The 22,787-nt window shown below is 39.2% G+C and overlaps 1 protein-coding gene across 1 annotated transcript; it reads left to right on the top strand.

Annotated features, from left to right (window-relative positions):
• Positions 1-339: 339 nt before the first annotated feature.
• On the top strand, positions 340-19,206 carry si:ch73-362m14.2 (NHS-like protein 2). Its single transcript, XM_067423493.1, has 4 exons — positions 340-806; positions 3,863-5,708; positions 8,005-8,143; positions 18,540-19,206. The coding sequence occupies exons 2-4, from the start codon at positions 3,944-3,946 to the stop codon at positions 18,805-18,807; spliced, it is 2,172 nt and encodes a 723-aa protein (XP_067279594.1). The 5' UTR covers positions 340-806; positions 3,863-3,943; the 3' UTR covers positions 18,808-19,206.
• The last annotated feature ends 3,581 nt before the right edge of the window (positions 19,207-22,787 follow it).

The following is a 22,787-nucleotide window of genomic DNA, read 5'->3' on the forward strand; positions in this document are numbered from 1 at the left end:
CCATCTATGATTACAGCGGCCATACATCAAGTAAGGCACCCTGGTCTGAGCTGTAATCGCTACACTGTACATCACCATGAAGTTTTACGATCAAATGCACTTGTTATGCAACCGAGTTGTGTAATACGGGATGATTATATATTTCACACCTCTTCAAACATGCACTCACACCACCTCTGTTGTTGAAATGTGGAAAATGCAGAACAATGACCTGTTTCGCAGTCTTCCTGCAAATGGGTGGAACAAACTTCATATCTGCAGAGATGTGCATGAGAAACCGAGCGTACTGCAGTGCTGCACATCTGCTTCATGTTCTGCTCGGTCTTAATGTTGCATAACATCATTCTTAATATCAATTATGAAAGCGCTGTTTCTGTGGTGTTGTTATTACATGTGATTAATAGAGTTATTACTAATGCATAGGCGTAGCTGCTACTCAATGCAATGGGTATAAGTGTGTATTTCACGGAGTGACTATTAGCTGAGGATCGATGCTGGCACTGTGGATTCTGGGGGTTTTGACAAGCAGCATTTTCCAGCGTCTCTGAGGATTTGGTGTTTATGTAATATGTCTCTCTCTCTCTCTCTCTCTCTCTCTCTCTCTCTCTCTCTCTCTCTCTCTCTCTCTCTCTCTCTCTCTCTCTCTCTCTCTCTTCACGCAGCATTCAACGAACTTGAACTCGGGGAGGAAGCAAGCAGCCCACTTCCTATCGTCATGGCAACAGCATGTGAATGCGTTGAGCCAGAGACAGATCGAGTGGGAACGGCATCAGAAGGCACGGCTCGGTCTCCGGAGCGAATGAACGGTAAGGCGAATGGGGAGAGAGATTATGGGACATTTCAGAGACGGCTGGGTTTGGTCATCATCCTCAGATCTCTAAAGAATGTCCTTTTTCTGCATTTAAAAGGTTGGATGGTCGATTTCATGCCTTTGTGTATGACGTTCGTCATCTGCGGCAATACTGTGCATTTTGACAAAGTGACCTCTGACTTTGGCCGTGCGATGCCAGTCGCAGGTCATTTTCGAAGGGTTTTATTTTTGCATGTTTAGTCCAGCTGGGCATCACATCAATATGGTGTAACATTTTTTCTGGTTGTAAGAAGCAACGTCACAATGCACCTGTGAGAGAGCATGTGCGTATCGATATCCTTCTTCAGTGTTTTGTTGATCTGGAAGATCTTTATGGTAATTGCACTCATGACAACTTTCATGTTGTCCACTGGTGATGCTGCGTATTATCAATACAGAGCGACAGGTTGTCTGGGTTTGAGATCCCGGCTGTGGAGAAGCAGGTGTAAACATCTGGTTTCATCTTCAGAGCGACTGTTTAGTTGGCCTGATGGCTCTACAAGTCTCATTTTCATCATAAGCACTGGGTGGGATGGAAATAGGCTTTGTTGTTAAATTCAGTCCATCTTATTGCATTTGAACGTCCTCACACTTACTGCATCATTTTTATATTTTAATTATATTTCACTATAATGAAATGTTTTTAAATGTATTTAGCACTGGCCCGGTTATATAACGGATGCCTTCAGTATTTACATGCTGGCATACGGTGGGTTTGGCTGTCTGGGATACTCTGAATAAATTACACGAATAAATTGACTTTTTTTCTTTTTTTTGAATAAATCATGAGTCATTCCAGCGAGTGCTGATATTCTGTTTTTGTTATTTTTCCAGCAATGACGTGTAACATGACATCATCACTCAATTAATATTATATTAACCCTTCAACTGCCGCCCCTCTTTTTTTAAACGTAGATGGTTGCGATTCATGAATGCTTTGGGTTGACAACACTGTAAAAAAAAAAAAAAAAGTTACTGTAAAGCAAATTTATTGTACTAAGCATTTTATATTTTATACAAAAATATATATTTAAGAAAATATTTTATAATTTGAAAATGCTATAAAATCTGTGGAAGCTAATTTCCATCTCAGAATAAAAAAAATAAGAATATAATTGTGTCATTTAACAGATAATATTATCAGACTTTTTATCTCAATTCAGATTTCTGATTTCCTTTGTTTTTTTCTTGCAATTGCGAGTTTACATTTTGCAAATCTGACTATATGATAATATACTGCAAATGCACTGCAAAAAAAATGCTTTTCTTATTTTGTATTTTTGTCTTGTTTCCAGTCCAAATATTAAAAAAAATTGATGATGCTTTTACTAGATAAGTTAAATTACAGCATATTTTTTTCTTGTTTTCTGGCAAATAATATCAAAATGAAGTGGGGTAAGAAAAATTATCTTATTTCTGTTTGGGACCGAAACAAGATTTCAAACAGACACAAGATATGTTTCTCACCTTATTGGTAGATCATTTTGCTTGTTTTAAGCAAAAACTCACTTCATTTAGATTTTTTTTTTTTTTTTTAAGCAAGAAATATATCTTTGTCATTTCACTTATTTAGTAAAAGCATCTTAATATAATATATATATATATATATATATATATATATATATATATATATATATATATATATATATATATATATATATATATATATATATATATATATATATATATATATATATATTTATATTTATATTTGGACTGGAAACAAGACAAAAATACTAAATAATAAAATCAGTTTTTTTACAGTATGCAAAAAAAAAAATCCCTTCAGAATTGGACTTTATAACTCGCAATTGTGAGTTCTTATGATGCAATTCTATTTTGCAATATGTAAACTCACAATTGCGAGAAAAATTTCAGAATAAAACCAAGCAATAATCTTTTTATTCTTTATTCATTGGAGGAAACAAGCTTCCATAAAAAGTGTTATGTCTCTCTAAGTTAATATCACAAAAATTTAGGTGCTTTTGTTTAGGCGCTATACCAAAAATAGCCACAGATGTCACCCACATTTTATTGAGTTCTCCTGTCACAAATTAAGACATTTTTGTCACAATATCACTTCTATTACCAAATATGAAACCTTGAGTCTCAGACCTGTCCAATAACATGTTTTGCCAAGATCAGAAAAAGTTTTGATTATAAAAATTTTGTAATATGAAACATGTCACCACCCACTAGCGGGAGGAGCCCACCAAAAGGAATTTAGGTTCTGTTTTCATGGTAACGAAACATCCGATTTCAAAATGCTTATAATAGGACGAATGCTGAGGTTGTGAGCTTTCGAATGATACCTAATTAATGATCATTAATCAAATATTAATAGGGGGAAAAGGCAGTTAAGGGAAGGTTTTTCTCTTATTAACAGCTTTAGACCAGCAAAGACCAGACTGTTTCTGATCACGTTTGTCAAGATGATAGAGTAACCCTCACCTGAGAAGTTACCGTCCTTACTGAGAATACAGCTTTAAAAAAAAGACATTCCTACACACTCAGAAAAAAAGGCACAAAAGCTGTCATTGGGACAGTACCCATTCAAAAACTATTAATACTGTATGTACAGTTTTGGTACCAATATGTACCTTTGAGTACTAATATGCACTCTTTAGGTACAAAGGTGTATCTTTTGAAAGGGCACCGCCCCAGTGACCGCTTTTGTACCTTTTTTTCTGAGAGTGTACAGTAATTATACAGAGAACTTCAGTTGTCTTTGCCACTCTTCTGAGAGCCATAAACACATGTGTAAATACAGTCAAGATTTCTCTCGAGTCGCTTATATGGATGAACAGGTAACAGTTGCCATGGCAAACACCCACTCATGAGCCAAACAAAGACCGAGATGGGCAGATTTTCCTTTCCACACTTTTTAGTCCGCTCTGTTTGGAGCATTTGGACAGTGACGTCACCCAGTGATATTTTTAGTGGGAACAAGATTCAGTATTTGCCAAACATCACAGCCCTGCAATGAATTATTTTTTCTCTTTCCCCATGCAGGTTGTGTGTTTTCAAGAATAGCTTAAAGGAGTCAATGGAATATCTCTGCAAAATATTCAGAAGAAAGTGCTGAAATCGAAGATGGAAAACACGACCCTGCTTTGTTCTGCCCAGGGCTGGTGCGGCCCAAACGTTTCCACCTTTTCCTCCGAGTGGGATGATAGCGTGAACTCCTTTCTGATGGCGCCTGACGTGATTAAACCCCCTCCACAGTTCCAGGATCCAGAGGAGCCGAGCCAGGTGTCACCCACCAACTTGAGACGAGATAAAGACTCCCTGAGGAAAGACCGTAGGAGTAGACCAACCAGTAACATAGAGCTCCACAGACGCTCATTGTCGCTTTCCACCACGGTCAATTCCAACCCAGGCGTGGCCCGACGCCGGTGCGAAAGCTACGCGCTTTCCTATCCCAGTAGCAGCTCGGAGGACAGTGGAAGTGACAGCAACTCTGCAAGGAGGGGAGATCGACTTCCAGACGCGGTACCGCGATCCAGATCCCGGAGCATCGTCCTCAAGAAAGCCAAAAGGAAACCAGCTCCACCTGTGCGAACCGTTTCCCTGCAAAGGCTCGCAGCAGAACACAAAAAACAGGGACTTCACCTCGGAAAAGATGGCCAAAGCATCAAGATACTACCAGATCTCATTCCAACCTCGAAGCAAGACGTTGGTAAGTGCAAGAAACCGACTCCCACCGCTGAAGTACCAGGCAAGGCTGTCCTTAAGACCTGTCACAGAGCACTAAACGAGCTTCGATCCAGCGAACCGTGCAAGTTGGGCCTAGGCTCCTCCACAGCAACTCCTATAAATGAATGTACCTCTTCTGAAATAAACACATCCCCATCCTCTTCGCACTCTTCCCCCTCGCAGCCCTCCATCTCATCACCTTCCAAACGAAACTCTCCCTCGAGTGGCTACGCGAGCCAGTGTGAAACGCCCACTCAGTCAATCCTATCCTGCAGAATGCGCCATAAGCCTTCCGCCGGTGTTATCCCAGGCCAAAGGGCGAGAAACCGCAACGCGAGGCTCTCTCTTCAGCTTCCTGAGTTTCAGCAACACACCCCTGATCCAGAGCCTTCCGCAGCTCAGCCAAAAGTCAATCGGCGATACTCGGACAGCACAGAAGCCACCAGACCCAAGCAAAGGATGAGCAACAGCATGTTTATAATGCCTGTGGTTACTCAAGAGGACCTGAATAACGTGCGTTTACGGGCGGTCAGCAGCTCGGATCTCGAGAACGCCCAGGAAACTACGGCTGACATTATCGAGGAGGAGGCTGGAAACTCTTTAAGCCCTAAAAACAACCATAAAGCCAAGCCACCCGTGGCTCCGAAGCCTCAGAGGAATAAATGGCCACCCAATACCGTGGTACAGCCAAATCTTGGAGCAGCCTCTGCTCCAGAAACACCAACGGTCATCGCCAGTGAGAGATCGGAAGACATTTACGCAATGATTAACAAAGCAAAACCAACAGTGACTCTACCATCACAGAGTATTGAACAACCACATCATCAGAGGCAGCAGCTTTTTTTGCAAGGGCAACCCCGTCAGCCATGCACTTTTGAGCCACAGAATCCAAATGCGGTCCCCTTCAACACAACCACCTATTGCAACCAACTTCAAAAGAAGAGACGAGCCCCACCACCACCTCTGGCAAAGACTCCAGCTGTGGACCATTCGCATTATCCCAACTCAGGTGCTATGAAGAGCCCAGACGAAGCCCAGTCTCCATCTAAACTTTGCAAGTCTCCAAAGTCTCCGACCTCTGCGAGTCAATATCATGTCACCTTGTATGGCGTTATTCCAACTTACCCTTCGGTCACTGAGCAACAGCACTCAAGTGCACCAGGTAAGAAAACTGTAATCGACTGAAATTCATCTTTCGGTTTGTGAAACTCAGGAGTCCAGACTGATACTAAATGCATTTTGCAAACTTTTTTCCTGCTGATGCAACTATTTTGTTAGAGGTCACACTAGTGCCCAACTAATAAGAGCGGCCATTTCTATTACATAAGAGAAAAATTAAACGGCAAGGGAAACGAAAGTGTAAAAGAACCAATTGAGCTACGCTGGGCTGACCATTTATCAGCTTGGGGCAAAAATAGACAGCGCAAGCTCATACACATGCCGATCTCGATCACGTGACACCGTTACTACACAGCGCTCAATAGGATCCAGATGCAGCCCCGCAGCACCCCAGTTTCAGCACCCCAGTTTCAGCACCCCAGTTTCAGCACCCCAGTTTCAGCACCCCAGTTTCAGAACCCCAGTTTCAGCACCCCAGTTTCAGCACCCCAGTTTCAGCACCTCAGTATCAGAACACCAGTTTCAGCACCCCAGTTTCAGAACCCCAGTTTCAGAACACCAGTTTCAGCACCCCAGTTTCAGCACCCCAGTTTCAGCACCCCAGTTTCAGCACCCCAGTTTCAGCACCCCAGTTTCAGAACCCCAGTTTCAGCACCCCAGTTTCAGAACCCCAGTTTCAGCACCCCAATTTCAGCACCCCAGTTTCAGCACCCCAGTTTCAGCACCCCAGTTTCAGAACCCCAGTTTCAGAACCCCAGTTTCAGCACCCCAGTTTCAGCACCCCAGTTTCAGAACACCAGTTTCAGCACCCCAGTATCAGAACACCAGTTTCAGCACCCCAGTATCAGAACACCAGTTTCAGCACCCCAGTTTCAGCACCCCAGTTTCAGAACACCAGTTTCAGCACCCCAGTTTCAGCACACCAGTTTCAGAACCCCAGTTTCAGAACACCAGTTTCAGAACACCAGTTTCAGCACCCCAGTTTCAGAACACCAGTTTCAGCACCCCAGTTTCAGCACCCCAGTTTCAGAACACCAGTTTCAGAACACCAGTTTCAGAACACCAGTTTCAGCACCCCAGTTTCAGAACACCAGTTTCAGAACACCAGTTTCAGCACCCCAGTTTCAGAACACCAGTTTCAGCACCCCAGTTTCAGCACCCCAGTTTCAGCACCCCAGTTTCAGAACACCAGTTTCAGAACACCAGTTTCAGCACCCCAGTTTCAGCACCCCAGTTTCAGAACACCAGTTTCAGCACCCCAGTTTCAGCACCCCAGTTTCAGAACACCAGTTTCAGAACACCAGTTTCAGAACACCAGTTTCAGAACACCAGTTTCAGAACACCAGTTTCAGAAAACGAGTCATTTTTTAGCGCAAAAAAACTAAATAACGACCTATATAGTGATGGGCTGATTTCAGAACACCGCTTCCTGAAGCTTCGAACCATAATTAATCAGTGTATCGATTTATTAACTGCAGAAATCTGTTGACTATGGAGATCCAAATCATGAAACGATACACTGATTCATAGTGGTTTAAAGCTTCAGAAAGCGGTGTTTCGAAATCGTTCATCACTTTATAAGTCGTTATTTAGGGGTTTTATTTGTGCACAAAAACTATTCTGGTGTCTTCATAAAATGATTGTAACGCCGCTGTAGTGAGATGGGCTTTGTAACGACGTCTTTAGTGCCTTTATGGGTCTTGAGAGAGGAAATGACATTGGTGTCAATGAAGGCCTTTCTGAGCCATCGGATTTCAACACTAATATCTTCATCTGTGTCTGAAGATGAACGGAGGTCTGACAGGTGTCTAACCACATTAGGGAAAGGAATTAATGACAGAGTTTTCATTTTTGGGTGAACTAACCCTTTTTGGGTGAACTAATATATTAAAAAAAATTCACAAAGGCTCATGTAAAAAAAAAACTTTTGTCAAATTGTGACTGAAATACACAGAAAACAAGAGCAGAGCTCTTTTAATAATCACTGAATCTGTATGTCAGTTCAGTTTGAGACTATAGAAGAACAATGGCACATTTAAAAAGAGAAGAATATTTACATTTTCCCTAAAAAAAAACAAATAAGCTTTTGCACATTATGGTTGTTAATAAAAGTTCATTTTATCTGCATGTAGATTCAATCTCAGGGCTTAACTGTGAAATGTCCAATAAACAAACAAGTAATATTATTAACTGCACTTCTTAACAAAACAATGCAAAACAATAGTAATTTTTTGATTCAATTACCTTTATGAGAATTATAAAGGTAATTCTCAGATGTGAGTCTGGAGCTCTGAAACTGCCAAATACTATAATCATTCGCCATCTCATCGTGTCAACAGATCATCCAACATACGATGTAGAGAAGAGGGACCGAATGCCCGACCTTGGACCTCTGCAGTTAGTAGGAGAGGAAGATGATGTATTTCTTTACAAGTCCAAATCTCAAACAACGGAGGATCTATTCACCATAATTCACAGGTAGGGTTGTGTATCATTTGAATCTGCTTACAACGATTCTGATTCCTAATTTCAGTTCAAAACTTAGATATCACTCACATTTATTCTGTCTTTTTGCAAACATTTAATTGTAGCTGAATACCATGAACAAAAACCAACAGGCTAAAGAGCACTTACACAAGGAACGTTTGCCTATGGTTTAACCCTTTAAACCCTGATGGCATTTCATTTTTTTTATTATAATTTTACATATCTTTCTTATTTGACATGCAATAACTCAAGAAGGAAATAAGGTAGGAGGACAATTCTTTTTTGGTGAAGTTCCCCTACATGTGAGCTGCATCTGGATCAAATTGCATAAAGTAATCAGAATTTGGAACCAAAGTAGCCTTTTCGTTGTTCCTCCGTGAGGAATATTTTGTGATTGACACAATGAAGTTATGTGTGAAAACGTGACATAAACGCAGCATTTGAATATTATTTACATACTTCCCCGTGAGACCTTTCAAATGACACATAACCATCTGAGCTGTGTGATGTTTTTGACACGTCGCAGTACATAGTACAAAAAGTATTTCATACCGGCCATGATCCAGCCCACATCTGGTACCAGTTGAATCCACATGTGCCAGATGTGACCTGGATCTGGCCCGACACTATGTTGCTGTCTAGGAAAATTATGAAAATTAGTTTTTATTTATAAACAAATAACCCAGCGCTACTTTGGAGTTATTTAAAATGGGCTACGTTCATTGTAAAGTTCAGACTCTAAGCTCTAAGACTGATTAAGGCAGTAGTTTTTAAAATTATGATTATTAATTTTTTCGTAGCTAAGTGCCGTTTGCTGGCGGTTTAAAGGGACTACTCAACATTTGTCAAGAGCTGATCAAAAGGGTTTGATGCATTCAAAATCTGAGTTTCTACGCTTTAAATGATACCTTAAATGTTATTCCATTCAGTGGTTACTTAAAAATACCATAGCAAAAACAACTAGCCTAACTAATAAATACACAAAAGAATTTCACATTTCAAGGATTATTAAAGACAAGTAAACACTCAAAAAAAAAACGAATAAACAAATCAATACAACTCAACAAAGATACGATTGAAATAAATAGTGTTTCAAGATTTTCAGGTATTAGGGTACAGAAACTGTAATCAAATGTAAAAGAACGCTGCACTCTATCAAATATACATTACAAATATAGTTATTCAGTCAAGAACGGCAAGTGAATTATCTCTTGTTGTTATACAACAGCTCTTTTGTTGTTTGGTTAATGAGCAATATCACACTGGTAGCCGTGCGATATCTCTCTATATCAGCACGGCTGTGATTCGACCATAGGCACAAGGCCATAGGTAATCACAGCCTTCTCATATACAGCCATATCACACGGATACAAGTTTGATATTGAGTTTACAGTGGGTACGGAAAGTATTCAGACCGCCTTCAATTTTTCACTCTGTATTGCAGCCATTTGCTAAAATCATTTAAGTTCATTTTTTTCCTCATTAAAATACACACAGCACCCCATATTGACAGAAAAAAACTGAATTGTTGACATTTTTGCAGATTTATTTAAAAAGAAAAACTTAAATATCACGTGGTCCTAAGTATTCAGAGCCTTTGCTGTGACACTCATATATTTAACTCAGGTGTTGTCCATTTCTTCTGATCATCCTTGAGATGGTTCTCCACCTTCATTTGAGTCCAGCTGTGTTTGATTATACTGATTGAACTTGATTAGGAAAGCCACACACCTGTCTATATAAGACCTTACTGCTCAAAGTGCATGTCAGAACAAATGAGAATCATGAGGTCAAAGGAACTGCCTGAAGAGCTCAGAGACAGAACTGTGGCAAGAACCAGAACCCTTCCTAGAGATGGCCATCTGGCCAAAGTGAGCTATTGGGGGAGAAGAGCCTTGGTGAGAGAGGTGAAGAAGGACCCAAAGACTCACTGTGGCTGAGCTTCAGAGATGCGGTTGGGAGATGGGAAAAAGTTGTAGAAAGTCAACCATCACTGCAGCCCTCCACCAGTCGGGGCTTTATGGCAGAGTGGCCCGACGGAAGCCTCTCCTCAGTGCAAGACACATGAAAGCCTGCATGGAGTTTGCTACAAAAACACATGAAGGACTCCAAGATGGTGAGAAATAAGATTCTCTGGTCTGATGAGACCAAGGAAGCATGGTGGTGGCAGCATCATGCTGTGGGGGTATTTTTCAGCTGCAGGGACGGGACGACTGGTTGCAATTGAGGGAAAGATGAATGTGGGCAAGTACAGGGATATCCTGGACAAAAACCTTCTCCAGAGTGCTCAAGACCTCAGACTGGGCCGAAGGTTCACCTTCCAACAAGACAATGACCCCTAGCACACAGCTAAAATAACAAAGGAGTGGCTTCACAACAACTCTGTGACTGTTCCTGAATGGCCCAGCAAGAGCCCTGACTCAAACCCAATTGAGCATCTCTGGAGAGACCTGAAAATGGCTGTCCACCAACGTTTACCATCCAACCTGACAGAACTGGAGAGGATCTGCAAGGAGGAATGGCAGAGGATATCCAAAAGACTCATGCCTGTATTAGATGATCAAAAGGGTGCTTCTACTAAATACTGAGCAAAGAGTCTGAATACTTATGACGATGTGATATTTCAGTTTTTCTTTTTTAATAAATTTGCAAAAATTTCAACAATTCTGTTGTTTTTCTGTCAATATAGAGTGCTGTGTGTACAGTAATGAGAAAAAAAATCTCAAGTTGACAGTTTGACAGTCGAGCCAAACCTCCATTACTAATACTACAACGTCACTTTAAAGGTGCAGTGTGTAGTATTTATGAGGATCTATTGACAGAAATGCAATGTAATATACATAACTATGTTTTCAGTGGTGTATAAAGACCTTACATAATCAACCGTTATGTTTTTATTACCTTAGAATGAGCCATTTCTATCTATACACACCTCCCTTACAGTGAAATCGCCGACATGTTTCTACAGTGGCCCTAAAGAGACAAACTCCTCTACAGAGCGCTAGCTACTCTCTGCTGTCTCAGACGACATCTTTGTCCTGTGTCAGCCACCATAGCTTCTCTATGTGCTTTGAAAGGGAGGGGTGAGCGGTGGGTGATTGCAATTCACAACCTCACCACTAGATGCTGCTAAAATTTACACACTGCACCTTTAAAACTAGTTATGAAGGAACGCTTCATTTAAGCTTATTGTATTATATAGAATATTATGAGAGAGATATCGACTAAACAAGTGTACTAACTTCATCTGATATAGCAGCATTCATTCTCTTTAGAATATTCTATCTATTTTAAAAACTTTAAAAACTATTTAACTTTTAAAGGATTTTAACCATGACACGCTAGAACAAACAAACAAACAAACAAACAAATGCGGCATATTCTATATATCAAATAATTTTTATTGAACAACAATATTTAACTTAACAACAACAGCCATTATAAAAGACAACAGGATGTAAACGCAAGCAAACAATTTAGTCAAACGTACAAAAGCAGTGCTCTAGTACAGGATTTAATTAAATATAGCCTAAATATTCCCCTTAACCCAAAAGATTGCTTGTTTGTTTTATGCCAATTGAATTATATCTCATGTTTAAACAATATCTACTTACAGTAAGAGTCAGCAGTACATTCCCGAAGAACTGTCTGAGATGAAGCTGTTCTCTGCAGAAGCTCACGTCTCATCTAGACAAATTATAAATAGGCCCTATGCTTATTATATGAGTCACATATTTGAGGTGTAAATAACAACATTTTCACCTTAAAAAACTCTTTCAACTACATTTTGTGACGCAACAACAGTAGCATTTGTAAAAGAAAAGCTGGAACTGTCGCACAGGTGGAAAAAGGCTCTCAGCCAATCAGATTTATGAACCAGAAAGAGCTGTTGTATAATTGTTAATTATGGAGACAGCAGCAAGAATATTAGGCAGCTGTCTCTTTAAGACCTGCATGGATCCAATATATTGATACACACACGTCTTTCTCAAGTGTTTACATTCAATTAAGACATAACTGACTGTGTTAGGAGGATATTGACATATTTTTGAGTGTATTTGTCCATTCAAGTGCAAAAAGACGTGGAAGAGAACTCAGTTCAGTATCACGCATACAGCAGGGATTTTCAAACTGGGGTCCGGGGACACCCAGGGGTCCTTCAGAAGGTCCCCAGGAAATTTCAGAGAATAAAAAGACAAAGAGAAAATGGATAACGTCTACCGAACATCTGGTTTATTTTCTAAATGTTTTTCTCCTTTCTTGCCATGTACATATTTTCCAAAATTGTATTTGTTTGCTTTGTATATTTCTAGTGAGTTTTTCCTTACTATGGTCCCCTTTATCTCACTCACCGGGGTTGTAAGGCAGTGTTCTTTAGGCAGGACGTAAGCTGCTTACATACATTTATTGTGAAAATACAAATAAAATACAAATCATTTTTAATTACATCTTTTTCAGGTTCAACATTTTCAAGATTAAATATAGCCAATTTAAGTTTGGAAACAATATGTTGTATTTATAATGTCACAGTTACTATTTATCTAAAAGTTTAAATGTTTATGATGATTTTTGATTCCCAACCCTATTTACAGGTTAATTGGTGCTGCTACACTCTAAAAAATAAAAATAAAAAATAAGCTTAAAAAAAGAGTTAAAAACAACCCAAGTTGTTGAAAATGGACAAACCAATTGGGTTAAATGTTTGCCCAACCTACTGGGTAGTTAAAATGACTGTATTTCTTGCTTAAAATGTTTCCCAAAGTGTGTTGGAATTTACATCTAATGGAAATTTGTATACTCAGGGCATCCGTTGCTTATACTTTGAAATCATTTCTTTAGTATTACTATAAAAGCACACTCTATACTAGGCATGTGCCGATATAAATTTTTCATGTTGCGATTAATTGCTGAAGCTTTTATATACGACATCATCACGATATTTAAATAAGTTGCAAAAAAAGTGTTGCCATAGCATAACAGTTTTAAGAACTATTTTTGTAATAACAAAAATAACTGAATGTTTAAATACAATAATGCACCAAAAATATATACAGCTCTGGAAAAAATTAAGAGAAATCAATGGTATGTGGTCTCTAAATTTTTTCCAGAGCTGTAAAAGTAAAATTTTCGAACAGATTAAAGTGCAAAAGAATTAGGCTATAAAGAACAACAGGTAACAAATTACAATAAGCTCTCATTATTTAATGCATTTACTCAGATTGAGCAATAGCTACATTTGTAACAGAAATTATTATTTACGATATTTTGAAGTGCCCACAATAACAATATCGTGCATATTCATTATCGTGATATATCGCATTACCGAAAATCGGCACATGTCTAGTCTATACTAATGTAACCTCAGCATCAGGTCACAATGTAAAACTGCTAAATAAAGTGTTTAAAAATGCAACAAATAAAAAAAATACACCTTTACATTAAAAGGTGGAGATCTTTAAGATATCAAACAATACAATAAGTAAATATTGAATTATACTTTCCATTAAAAAATAGCTATAAACATGGAAGGATATCATGGACTATTTTCAAAAGTAATTTCAAATTGTATTTGCAATTTGCGTTTTCAATTTGTGGACGCTTAAAATGTCACATAATCCAAACGCAATTTCAAATTGTGCATTTCCGTTTGCATTTTCGTTTACGCGAATGCACAAGGAATGCCATATTTCAAATGGAAAAGCAAAGTCTGTTTGCAGTTGAATTTCCAATGTCTTACAAGTAATGACCCTGTCATTTTGGAATAGTAATATTCTATCACCTATTTGCTATTTCATTTCCTCTGTGTCCTGCAACAACCTGCACAAAATTAAAATGGAATCGCAATCCCCTTTGCGTTTGCATTTCCGATGTCTAAAACAGTCACCTGTCAATCAGGCTTGAGGGGCGGGGTTTATTGATGTAGTCTGAACGTAGTCCACACCCACAAAAAACAAAAAAAACTTCAGCTTTCTTAACTTCCAGTTCGAGCTCTAGGTTCCTCACCTCATACTGCCTTTGTTCACGTTCACTCACACGTGCATACTCTCAACCTGAGCACGCTCAAGATCCTGTTCAACTCCGTCACTATTTGTCAACTCTGTCAGTATTAGTCAACTCCGTCAGTATTTGTCAACTCCGTCAGAAATTAGTCAACTCAATCACTATTTGTCAACTCTGTCAGTATTTGTCAACTCCGTCAGAAATTAGTCAACTCAATCACTATTTGTCAACTCAATCAGTATTTGTCCACTCCGTCAGTATTTGTCAACTCTGTCAGTATTTGTCCACTCCGTCAGTATTTGTCAATTCCGTCAGTATTAGTCAACTCAATCAGTATTTGTCAACTCAGTCAGTATTTGTCAACTCCGTCAGTATTAGTCAACTCAATCAGTATTAGTCAACTCAATCAGTATTTGTCAACTCAATCAGTATTTGTCAACTCCGTCAGTATTAGTCAACTCTGTCAGTATTTGTCAACTCTGTCAGTATTAGTCAACTCTGTCAGTATTTGTCCACTCCGTCAGTATTTATCAACTCAATCAGTATTAGTCAACTCAATCAGTATTTGTCCACTCCGTCAGTATTTGTCAACTCAATCAGTATTTGTCAACTCCGTCAGTATTTGTCAAATCAATCAGTATTTGTCAACTCCGTCAGTGTTTGTCAACTCCGTCAGTGTTTGTCAACTCAGTCAGTATTTGTCAACTCAATCAGTATTTGTCAACTCCGTCTGTATTTGTCAACTCAGTCAGTATTTGTCAACTCAATCAGTATTTGTCAACTCCGTCAGTATTTGTCAACTCTGTCAGTATTTGTCAACTCTGTCAGTATTTTGTGAACTCAATCAGTATTTGTCAACTCAGTCAGTATTTTGTCAACTCCGTCAGTATTTGTCAACTCAGTCAGTATTTGTCAACTCCGTCAGTATTTTGTCAACGCAGTCAGTATTAGTCAACTCTGTCAGTATTTGTCAACTCAGTCAGTATTTTGTCAACTCAATCAGTATTTGTCAACTCAGTCAGTATTTTGTCAACTCCGTCAGTATTTGTCAACTCAGTCAGTATTTGTCAACTCAGTCAGTATTTTGTCAACTCCGTCAGTATTTGTCAACTCAGTCAGTATTTGTCAACTCTGTCAGTATTTTGTCAACTCCGTCAGTATTTGTCAACTCCGTCAAACTCCGTCAGTATTTGTCAACTCCGTCAGTATTTGTCAACTCCGTCAAACTCCGTCAGTATTTGTCAACTCAGTCAGTATTTTGTCAACTCCGTCAGTATTTTGTCAACTCCGTCAGTATTAGTCAACTCTGTCAGTATTTGTCAACTCTGTCAGTATTTTGTCAACTCAATCAGTATTTGTCAACTCAGTCAGTATTTTGTCAACTCCGTCAGTATTAGTCAACTCAGTCAGTATTTGTCAACTCTGTCAGTATTTTGTCAACTCCGTCAGTATTTGTCAACTCAGTCAGTATTTGTCAACTCTGTCAGTATTTTGTCAACTCCGTCAGTATTAGTCAACTCTGTCAGTATTTTGTCAACTCAATCAGTATTTGTCAACTCAGTCAGTATTTTGTCAACTCCGTCAGTATTAGTCAACTCAGTCAGTATTTGTCAACTCTGTCAGTATTTTGTCAACTCCGTCAGTATTTGTCAACTCAGTCAGTATTTGTCAACTCTGTCAGTATTAGTCAACTCTGTCAGTATTTGTCCACTCTGTCAGTATTTGTCCACTCTGTCAGTATTAGTCAACTCAATCACTATTTGTCAACTCTGTCAGTATTTGTCAACTCAGTCAGTATTTGTCAACTCTGTCAGTATTTTGTCAACTCCGTCAGTATTTGTCAACTCAGTCAGTATTTGTCAACTCTGTCAGTATTTGTCAACTCCGTCAGTATTTGTCAACTCTGCCAGTATTTTGTCAACGCAGTCAGTATTAGTCAACTCTGTCAGTATTTGTCAACTCAGTCAGTATTTTGTCAACTCAATCAGTATTTGTCAACTCAGTCAGTATTTTGTCAACTCCGTCAGTATTTGTCAACTCAGTCAGTATTTGTCAACTCTGTCAGTATTTTGTCAACTCCGTCAGTATTTGTCAACTCCGTCAGTATTAGTCAACTCTGTCAGTATTTGTAAACTCTGTCAGTATTAGTCAACTCAATCAGTATTTGTCCACTCCGTCAGTATTTGTCAACTCTGTCAGTATTTGTCAACTCCGTCAGTATTAGTCAACTCAATCAGTATTTGTCAACTCCATCAGTATTTGTCAACTCTGTCAGTATTTTGTCAACTCCGTCAGTATTTGTCAACTCCGTCAGTATTTTGTCAACTCCGTCAGTATTTGTCAACTCAGTCAGTATTTGTCAACTCTGTCAGTATTTTGTCAACTCCGTCAGTATTTGTCAACTCCGTCAGTATTAGTCAACTCTGTCAGTATTTGTAAACTCTGTCAGTATTAGTCAACTCAATCAGTATTTGTCCACTCCGTCAGTATTTGTCAACTCTGTCAGTATTTGTCAACTCCGTCAGTATTAGTCAACTCAATCAGTATTTGTCAACTCCATCAGTATTAGTCAACTCAGTCAGTATTTGTCAACTCCGTCAGTATTTGTCAACACACCGTCAGTATTTGTCAACTCAATCAGTATTAGTCAACTGAGTCAGTATTTGTCAACTCAATCAGTATTTGTCAACTCAATCAGTATTTGTCAACTCTGTCAGTATTTGTCCACTCTGTCAGTATTAGTCAACTCAATCACTATTTGTCAACTCTGTCAGTATTAGTCAACTCTGTCAGTATTTTTCAACTCCGTCAGTATTTCTCCACTCCGTCAGTATTAGTCAACTCAATCAGTATTTGTCAACTCTGTCAGTATTTGTCCACTCTGTCAGTATTAGTCAACTCAATCACTATTTGTCAACTCTGTCAGTATTAGTCAACTCTGTCAGTATTTGTCAACTCCGTCAGTATTAGTCAACTCAATCAGTATTTGTCCACTCCGTCAGTATTTGTCAACTCTGTCAGTATTTGTCAACTCCGTCAGTATTAGTCAACTCCGTCAGTATTTGTCAACTCTGTCAGTATTTGTCAACTCCGTCAGTATTAGTCAACTCAATCAGTATTTGTCCACTCCGTCAGTATTTGTCAACTCTGTCAGTATTTGTCAACTCCGTCAGTATTAGTCAACTCCGTCAGTATTTGTCAACTCTGTCAGTATTTGTCAACTCAATCAGTATTAGTCAACTCTGTCAGTATTTGTCCACTCTGTCAGTATTTGTCCACTCTGTCAGTATTAGTCAACTCAATCACTATTTGTCAACTCTGTCAGTATTTGTCAACTCCGTCAGTATTTGTCAACTCAATCAGTATTTGTCAACTCCGTCAGTATTTGTCAACTCTGTCAGTATTTGTCCACTCCGTCAGTATTTGTCAACTCTGTCAGTATTTGTCAACTCTGTCAGTATTTGTCAACTCCGTCAGTATTTGTCAACTCAATCAGTATTTGTCAACTCCGTCAGTATTTGTCAACTCCGTCAGTATTTGTCAACTCTGTCAGTATTTGTCCACTCCGTCAGTATTTGTCAACTCTGTCAATATTTGTCAACTCAATCAGTATTTGTCAACTCCATCAGTATTTGTCAACTCCATCAGTATTTGTCAACTCCGTCAGTATTTGTCAACTCAATCAGTATTTGTCAACGCCGTCAGTATTAGTCACCTCAGTCAGTTTTTGTCAACACCGTCAGTATTTGTCAACACACCGTCAGTATTTGTCAACTCAGTCAGTATTTGTCAACTCCGTCAGTATTAGTCAACTCAGTCAGTATTTGTCAACTCCGTCAGTATTTGTCAACTCAGTCAGTATTTGTCAACTCCGTCAGTATTAGTCAACTCAGTCAGTATTTGTCAACTCCGTCAGTATTTGTCAACACACCGTCAGTATTTGTCAACTCAATCAGTATTAGTCAACTCAGTCAGTATTTGTCAACACACCGTCAGTATTTGTCAACGCGGTTTGTTCCTTTTATTTATTATTGGTGCTTTGTCTGATTTAATTCATTAAGTTCCAAACTATTTTGGGTTAATTTTAACTATGCCATACAGTAATTTTTAAACAATAGTTGAGTTAAATAAAACTGTCCAGCACATTGGGCAAACATTTAATCCAACCACAAACAACTCAAGTTAAAAACAACCCAAGTTGGGTTGAAAATGGACAAACAACAACCCAGTCGCCGGGTTTGTCCATTTTCAACCCAACTTGGGTTGTTTTAAACTCAGCATGTTTTAGAGTGTACAAAATACTGTAGTTCCCAGTACAGCTCTAGTCTTGTTTTGATGTTGGCTTCAGCGTTCCGCTCTCTTTTATATCATTTGTCCATTTTTGCAGGTCTAAAAGAAAGCTCCTGGGTCGTAAAGATTCCTTTGAAAATAAGCAAGGTGACCCTGGCACCCAGACACTCGGCAGCGGAGCGTCCAAGATCAGTTCCCAAAATGACAACTTCATGGCTTTTCTGAGGAGGACGAGAAGTGCCAAGGCCGGCTGCGGGGAACGGATCTCAGCCACAGAGCTTCTCAGAAGCTCCAAACCCTCCGTTACCATTGCAGAAAACATCACACACTGCAAAAATAGCTATGTACAGTCACACGGTCCATAAAGTATAATTTATTTTCCAATCATGTGTTACGTCCAAACTACAATGCCATGTCAAAGCCTACAAAACAATATCGAAGCATCAGAAAATATTAGCTTGTAAATATTTGCTTTTGTTTTGAAGAGGATCTGAAGCAGAACATTAAGAAGTTGTTCACATCATATATCTTCAAATATATCTTTATGTGCTAATGTAAATATAAATGTTTTAAGAGTTAAGATGCTATCTTGAGAAAATATTACAGTTCTTGTCATAAAGCTACTGAATATTAAAGCATAAATAATTGGTTGTGTTTGGGCTTCCTGCCTTCCATAACGAAGCAGACTATATCAATGACTGTTTTAAGATGTTTTGCTGTAGATTTGCACATGTTCAGTATATTAAATCGCTTTTCAGATGTAACTCATGCTTGTTTTTGTGTTCCTTAACACGTTGAACTTGGTACATCTGTTAGAGAACGCAAGCTGAACAAAAGTTTACATGAAGATGATGGAATATGATATACTTAAAGGGTCATAACTCACAGTTTCTGCTTGTCTCATGTTAATCTTGAGTGTCTATAGAGTAGTGTTGATCCTTCACATCTCACACTTTAGTTTTATCAGATTTATAAAAGACAGATACACTGTACCGATTCTTTCTGAAATGAGTTGAGATCTTGGAGGCGTGCAGTAAGCGGAGCTAAAGAGACATGGCAAGGCCAGGCAAGGCAAGGTTATTTATAGAGCACATTTCATACACAATGGCAATTCAAAGTGCTTTACATAGAAATTAATTAAAATTGTGATAACATGCATACGAAAAAGAATACCATGTGTAAAAATAAAAATAGAAGCAGTTGTAAAGGAAATAAAAAAATATCGTGAGAAATCTGCCCTATCTGCTGGATTCTAAATTTGGGTACCCCTATCTGAGATGGAAGAGAGGGAGCAGGTTCACAATGTCTCCTGGAGCTTTAAACATAGATCCTAAATGCAACTGGAAGCCAGTGTAAAGACCTGTGGACTGCGGATCGGGCCGCATTTTTCTGTCCGAGCCCGGCCCGCGTCCGACAGAGCAGTAACCGAACCCGACCCGAGCCCGACAGTTAAAATCTATTTTTTTTTCCTCATATAGCCTACTAATGACACGTACGTTTGTTTGTGTGGAAAGCCCGCTTTTATTACAGTTTTTTACGATTGTTTACACACTAACATTAAAATTTCCACACAATTAGCAAAATTTTACTCCAATGAGCAAAACACCTCCACAGATTTGCACAACATTACACACAATGTCTGCTTCACCATTTTTGCAAAACATTACACACAGTGATTTGTAAAACTCTACACACATTTTCACACCTTAGACACAGATAAGGATTGTGAGGTTACTTCCTTGTAATTACAAAGCACCGGATTGCCAATTACCACACTAATGAACGAATTGGATAAACACATCTACCAGGTGTGGAAGCACACATTTGCTCATTTGAAAACGCAGCACTCAGGTGTGCTATAAAAGGCAGCAGGTGAGTTCACCTGTCTTCAACAAAAATGGAAGGAGTTAGAAGAAGAAGAAGAGTGAGAATGAGAGGGAGAGCTCAAAGAGGAGATGAAGGCGGTAGAGGAAGAGGAGAAGGCGGTAGAGGAAGAGGCGAAGGAAGTAGAGGAAAAGGCATAGGTAGAGGAGAAGAAGGTAGAGGAAGAGGAGAAGGAGGTAGAGGAAGAGGCATAGGTAGAGGAGAAGGAGGAAGAGGCATAGGTAGAGGAGAAGAAGGTAGAGGAAGAGGAGAAGGAGGTAGAGGAAGAGGCATAGGTAGAGGAGAAGAAGGTAGAGGAAGAGGAGAAGGAGGTAGAGGAAGAGGCATAGGTAGAGGAGAAGGAGGAAGAGGCATAGGTAGAGGAGAAGGAGGAAGAGTCTCTCAGTTTTGGCCATCAGGCTACGGAAGCGCTTACCAGAAGGCAGCCGGGTGAAGTGGGGGTTGGCCGGGTGATTAATGTCCTTGATGATTTTTGTAGCTCTGCCTCTGCATCGTTTGATGTAGATGTCCTGCAGAGACGGGAGAGCTGACCCTGAGATGCGCTCGGAAAAGCGCACCACTCTTTGCAGGGCTTTGCAGTCGTGACTGGTGCTGTTACCATACCACGCTGTGATGCACTGAGTCAGTAAACTTTCTATCGCCCCTGAATAGAAAGTTTTCAGGATAGCTGGTGAGACCCGGAATTTCCTCAGCTGGCGCAGGTGGTACAGTCTTTGCCTGGCCTTTTTCACCTGAGACTGGATATGTGCAGTCCAGGTCAGGTCCTCGGAGATGTTCACACCCAGGTATTTGAAGCTGCTCACTCTCTCTACTGGTGTCCCGCTGATCATGAGAGGGGAATATGACCGTTGCTGTCTCTTCCTGAAGTCCACAATCAGTTCTTTGGTCTTGTTCACATTCAGAAGGAGACAGTTGTCTTGGCACCATGATGTCAGTTGCTCCACCTCGTCCAAGTATGCAGTCTCATTGTTGTTGGAAATGAGGCCCAGGACAACAGTATCATCTGCAAACTTGATGATGATACTGATTTGGGACAATGTCTCATTTCATCGGGCTGCTCTGGTCCAGAACTGGTTCCATGATCACCCTGATTTTGAAGTTTTATACCTTCCCCCATACTCCCCCTTCCTGAATCCTATAGAAGAATTTGTTTCAGCGTGGCGGTGGAAGGTATATGACCTGCGGCCCTATGACCGTTTGCCCCTCATTCAGGCCATGGAACAGGCATGTGTTCTTATTGAAGCAGCTTCAGTGCAGGGGTGGATTCGTCACACAAGGCGATTCTTCCAACGGTGCCTTGCCAATGAAGACATAGCCTGTGATGTGGATGAAATCTTATGGCCTGATCCAGCCAGACGGAGAGACGGATAGTTACAGTATTCTTGTTGCTTTTACAGTAGTTTTCTTTCATTTCTGTTTACTTTTACTTTACTTTTCTTCAGAGTTGAAGTGTATGTACTTTAATTCATGCAGTAATTTTTATTTGTCTATAGATTTTATTTGTTTACAGTAATTGATATCATTGTTGGTTGATTACTGTAACTGATTACGGTAAGAAATACTGTAAGTATTGAAATAAAGACTTGAAATATTCAGTCTGCAGCATCAAGTGTTGTGGAGTGCTTGGTAAGGTTATAGTAGGCCTACAGTATTTGTCTAAATTCTCCTTATATCTCAAAACAAATCATGAATAATGTTGTGAGTTTCTCACAATTTTTTGTCACCTAAATTATCTCTTACATACAGTAAGAATGTCTGGCCAAAAATCTTTTTTTTTTTTTTTTTTTTTTTTTTTTTACAAATGTGTTTTTTATTTATCACAGCAGTGTGAAACTGGCTGCAATAGTGTATGATCATTGATGACTGTGTTGGTTAAATGAAAACAAATAGGATTTTGACAAATATGTGTATATGTTTTGACTGAAGTGTGTCATTTTGCAAACAATCTATGAATTTTGCTAATTGATTATGGTCTTTGGAAAATTGTGATTTATATTTTGACAAAAAGAACTCCGTTTTCAAAATTGCGTGTAAACAATTGAAAAAAACTGTAATTACCAGTTTTGGAAATGTTGTTTTGAATTTATTTCACCAGTGTGTTAGACTATGTTGTAGTGTGTGTGTGTGATTTTGAGGGCTTGTGTGTCCTGTCTGAGGGCAAAGTTTGGTTTTTCAGCAAGAGTGAAAATTTTGAGTGTAGAGCTTCATTTTGACCTGAAAATAGGTTGTTTGGGAAACTGTGAGATGTTATGGTTTTGTGTTTATAGTTTTGAGAATACGAGGCATAGTTTCAAGAAACGTCCTTAAGCAATCGAGAAAAACTGTAAATGTGCCGTATAAATCGCACAATAAATACAATTTGTGATGTATATGCATTTCATGAGAATGAGTTGGTAAAAATAGGGCTACAAGCAAGAGGAAGAACAAAAAATTGCAAAGCAAAGCAGAGTAGTAATAATTT

This window comes from Pseudorasbora parva, chromosome 18 (assembly GCF_024679245.1).
Source record: "Pseudorasbora parva isolate DD20220531a chromosome 18, ASM2467924v1, whole genome shotgun sequence".
Lineage (NCBI taxonomy): Eukaryota > Metazoa > Chordata > Actinopteri > Cypriniformes > Gobionidae > Pseudorasbora > Pseudorasbora parva.

What these genes read in the sequence shown, in the direction of transcription:
- si:ch73-362m14.2 (XM_067423493.1), top strand. Translation starts at nt 3,944, where the DNA reads ATGGAAAACACGACCCTGCTTTGTTCTGCCCAGGGCTGGTGCGGCCCA. An exon ending in ACAGCACTCAAGTGCACCAG is followed by an intron (nt 5,709 to 8,004) that starts GTAAGAAAACTG and finishes TCGTGTCAACAG; the next exon opens with ATCATCCAACATACGATGTA. An exon ending in CTATTCACCATAATTCACAG is followed by an intron (nt 8,144 to 18,539) that starts GTAGGGTTGTGT and finishes CCATTTTTGCAG; the next exon opens with GTCTAAAAGAAAGCTCCTGG.